Genomic DNA, 4,608 nt, shown 5'->3' with positions numbered 1-4,608 from the left:
GGGGGGGGGGGCAATATCCAAGATTTTTAAGTCAAATGTTTACAGGTATAAATTTGGACCATGCTAGTAAACACACACTACATTCAAATTGTAACATACTTGAGAAATATTTTTTAAATGAGTTTAAAGCTCAAATAATTCAAACGAATTGAAAAAATAACAACAAATTACATAAGAATTCCATGATATTCATAAAAATTCAAGTGATTTGAAAATAATAGCACAACGTAGAGGTTTTTGAATTTTCAATAAAGTAGATGAAGTTTTAACTACAAAAGATAAATTTAAAGTTAAATATATTAATTTTGGACGAAAAACGAATTTTCAACAAAACAGTTAAATTTTCTACAAAACAGTTGGCCTTTTAAGCCAACAATACAAATTGTGCACCAAAATAATTCAATATTTAACACAAAAAAATGAGCGAATTTTCAACAACAAAAATGAATTTTCAACACAAAAGGGAATTTTCAACATAAAAGTTCAATTTTCAACCATAGAAATAAGTTTCTGAGTAAAATGATAAATCTTCATTTAAAAAGATGATTTTTGGACGAAGTTTTTAATCAAATAGTTGCATTTCTAACCAATAAATATCACATTTCTATACAATAAAAAATTAATTTTTAAACGAAAAAGACGAATTGTCAACAAAAAAGTTGAAATTACAAGCAAGAAAAATGAATAAGTTACCATGAAGGCTTTTATTTTACCGCACAATACATGAATTTTCAACCGAAAAGTTGATTTTTTAACTAAAGAAGATAAATTAAATAAATCAACCAAATACGAAACTGTCCAATTGTCAACTAAAAATTTTTTAAAAAGAATTATTAACTAATATGATGAATCATCACCCAACAAATAAATATTTAATAAAGTAGCTTCACTTTTCACTAAGTACTTCATTTTTCAAACGAAAAAGATTAATTATCAACGTAGAATGTAGTTGTTGATCTATCAACCAAGAACGATTTTAGTTTACAACAAAAACAATAACATTTTAACACAAAAGACGAATTTTCAGCAAAATAGTTGATTTATTAGGCAAAATTTGCTTTTTAACAAACAAAAAAATAAATAAATCTCCTATTACAAGAGATGAACTTTCAAAACCAAAAAGACAAATTTTCAACAAAGGAATTGAATTTTCAAACAAGAAAGATTTTTCAGTGAATAAAAAAAATTCATCACCAATGTTGAATGTTCAGGCCAAATTCGATTTTTTTACAAAAAAGTTGAATTATGAAAGCGGAAAAATAAATTTTCGACAAAAAAGTTAATTTTCAACTAAATAGTTGCATTTTTTTTAATAATTCAATTTTCAACTATTTACATTTACACAAATACTACACATTTTTTGAGGTTATCCCATTACTCACTTTGTCTATCAGTGTTTTGCGGCACATCACGCAGGAATGTCATGTTAATAAATTCTTTGAAATATTTTGAAATCCCTTGAAACTTTTTAAAGCTTTTAAAAACTCCTTGCAATTTTTAAAAATACCCTCAAATTTTTTTAATTCTTCGAAACCTTTTCAAATGATTGAAATCAGTTACCAACATTTCACGGAATATTTTAAAACACCCTAAAATATTTCTAATAGAAATTCCACCGAACTTTGTCATTTTTTTTTAAATGTGAAATTTCCTGATTCTTCCATTCCGCCAGGAAAAATATATTCCAATCGAAGATTTTGATGGAAAACATTTGTCAGTTATTATTTTCGTTCAAAATTATGAGCATGTGCGTTGATGAATCAAACAATTTGATACTATAGAGCATTTTTTATGGAGACTGAGGAATTTTATATATCATATCAGAAGAAGTCAAAACTAAACTGTAAATTACAGATTCATTTTTAAATGAGTAACAAGTAGAAAATAATTGGAGTACTTTTTTCGAAAAATCAAAGATTTTGTCGAAAAAAGAAAATCGGAAACTTAATCATAGCAAGTCGAAAGAACATTTTTCGAAATTTTTTACCTCGAGATAGATTTCGGAGCGGGGGTTGAATGTGTTGTTGACGGAGTGAAGAGAGACATTGAGATGGGGCATGCAGTGGAAAAATCTCGCAAGCTGTGGGACAGTATACTGTTCCAGAAGCTGGCCACCCGCCATTTTGGAGAACCCTTGGCTGCCGAAACCGCCGATGATAAACCTCTCTTTACTTGTCAAGACATGCTAAAACAGCTGAAACAAAAACCAAACTTTTTCCATTAATATACATCTCAGAATTACAATTTACTTTAAGCAAAATTGTTAATATAAGAATCACAGCGGTTCAGTAGTTCAATTTTAGGTAAAAAGGGGGATTCTTTCTGAAAAGGGGGATGGGAGTGGGATTTAATTTATTATTAAACAATCCCTTCCTCATAGAGAGAGGTTTGAATGACTTGATTTGAATTTTTAAAGTAGTTATTATTCTAATAGTTCAAATCTTAATTAAAGAAATGAATTTTCAACCAAAAAGATTAATTTTTCACGAAGAAGGTTAATGTTCTATAAAAAAAGACGAATTTTCTATAAAATATAGACATTTTCAACCAAATAGTTGAATTTCAAACTAAAGAATATGCATTCTTAACCAAACATGGAATTATTAAAATTTTAATTAAAAAAAAATGAATTTTCAACAACTAAATAATTCAGTTTCTAACAAAACAAAAAACGATTTTCAACTAAAATGATGAATCATCAACGAAAGAAATGAATTTTTTAACAAAGTTGTTTCACTGCCAACTAATTCGCTGAATTTTTAACCAAAAAATATTATTTCTCAACCAAATGTGTAATATTGGATATTTCCAAAGGGCGAATTTTCCTCTCAAAAGAATGCATTTTTAACAAAATAATTAAAATTAACTTCAAATTCAGTCTACCTAAAATGTTCTTACTCATTGCGTGACTTTCCCTCACCAGTTCAAAATTCCCTTACTTTCTGGAATTCCCTGACCTGTCGTAACTCTGGTTAAGAAAAGTTGGAAAGAATAGGAAATGGAATTTTTCATCTGCACCTCGCTAATGAGTCCCTTTCTAAGAGCTTGCCTTTTTCCGTCGAGTTTTTTTCGGAAAGTGAAATTTGTCTACGGAAGAAGAAAAGAGGTTTTTCGCGAGCCCTAAGTGCAGAGTGACAGGAGCGGTTAAGAATGCACTTTAATCTTTATTAAAGGGACGACATTTCAGGACGAACTGAAACGTTTTAGCGGCCAGATTCAATTACGCTCGAAGCGCTGTTGTGGAACGAACGAGCGCTTAATTAATGAAATCCATGCCAACTGGTTCAGCTTCAGAACCACCCTTTTCAATCCTTCTCGACCCAGTTTCCACGATTTTATGAGGTGTACTATTTTGAGATTTGTGCTACACCGAATAAACAGGATTAGGAAGTGACGGGTGCAAATCTCTAGAGCACCCGATCCTCTTATTTAGGTTATCTATTTAGCAGAAGTGAGAGGAAATGTGCTTTCAAAATACAAAGGAATCCACTCAGACCACTGCGAAGTCCTTTACCAGCTTCCAAATCGGAATTTAATAACAAAATCTGCCCTAGAAACTTAAGGATGTTCACCAAAGCCTGGGCCATAAGTTGAGGCTCCTCATTTCTTCTCATTGCAATTCGCTCCAAAAAATCTTTGAATTGTTTAATAACGAGTACCTGAAAGCTTAAGGTCTTCCAACTTCAAAGACATGATCACTTTTATCCTACAAAATTTTGGTCAATAGTCAGAGGGCAAAATATCCCCAAAAACAGGGGGTTTCGGCCTCCTCTTTCAAGCCTAGACTTTCACCTGTTCCGAGAGCTAGATCGACGTTAAGGAAACATCTGAATAAATCATAGATAATGTTTAAACATTCTCTAATGCAATACATTTTTGCAAAATTCTAACATTTTCAACAATTTAATTTATCCACGAATACTTTATCTGACAAATGACAATAGGAAGTCGTTTAACGGCTCAAAATGTGCAGTTTTGTGATGGGACTGCAGTCCAAAAATTTATTTTATAACAAAAGCATTCTTACATAAGACATTTTGAATAATTATGACTTTAATCAGTGTGAGCGGCACAACGGGACAAGTGGTAGAAAAAAGTACCTTTTCGATGATAATAGTAACTTCAGAAACAAGCCGACCCCCATGAATTAATGTGGCACCACAGTTTCTATTGTCATCGAAAGAGTACTTTTTTCTACAACTTGTCCCGCTGTTCCGCTCACAAGCCAAGACTGATTAAAGTCAGACATATCAAAAATTGTATTTTTTGCATAACAATTATATTATCACAAATTTAATCATTGCAGTGCATTAGCATCACAAAAGTGAACTCAAGATAAAGTAAATATTTGTAAATAAATATCTATAAATTTTTTCAGATTTTCCCTAATGTCGACCGCTGTTTGGGAACAGGTGCAAGTTGACGCTTGAAAAAGGAAGCCGAGAGCCCATGTTTTTAAAAATGTTTTGCCCTTTAACTGTTGACTAAAGTTTTTTAAGATAACAGTGATCATACCAGGTGTATACATATGAAACCGGTATTTTTTCAAGAAAAAAACACATTTATTTCAAGAGAATGATAACAAATATTTTATTCAAAGTATGCGCC

General features: G+C 30.9%; 1 protein-coding gene across 2 annotated transcripts in view; it reads right to left on the bottom strand.

The window, feature by feature from the left end:
- LOC117177441 (protein tweety) overlaps nucleotides 1–4,608 on the bottom strand; it is an 81,033-nt gene that overhangs the window by 34,177 nt on the left and 42,248 nt on the right. For both annotated transcript variants that reach the window (XM_033368126.1, XM_033368125.1), the window contains exon 2: nucleotides 1,988–2,194. In XM_033368126.1, the coding sequence (XP_033224017.1) occupies nucleotides 1,988–2,122 (135 nt within the window). In that variant the 5' untranslated portion in view covers nucleotides 2,123–2,194. The remainder of the gene's footprint in view (nucleotides 1–1,987; nucleotides 2,195–4,608) is intronic.

Source organism: Belonocnema kinseyi, chromosome 7, assembly GCF_010883055.1.
Source record: "Belonocnema kinseyi isolate 2016_QV_RU_SX_M_011 chromosome 7, B_treatae_v1, whole genome shotgun sequence".
Taxonomy (NCBI): domain Eukaryota; kingdom Metazoa; phylum Arthropoda; class Insecta; order Hymenoptera; family Cynipidae; genus Belonocnema; species Belonocnema kinseyi.
Note: the sequence above shows the minus strand (reverse complement) of the source record. Positions and strands in the feature narration are given on the sequence as shown.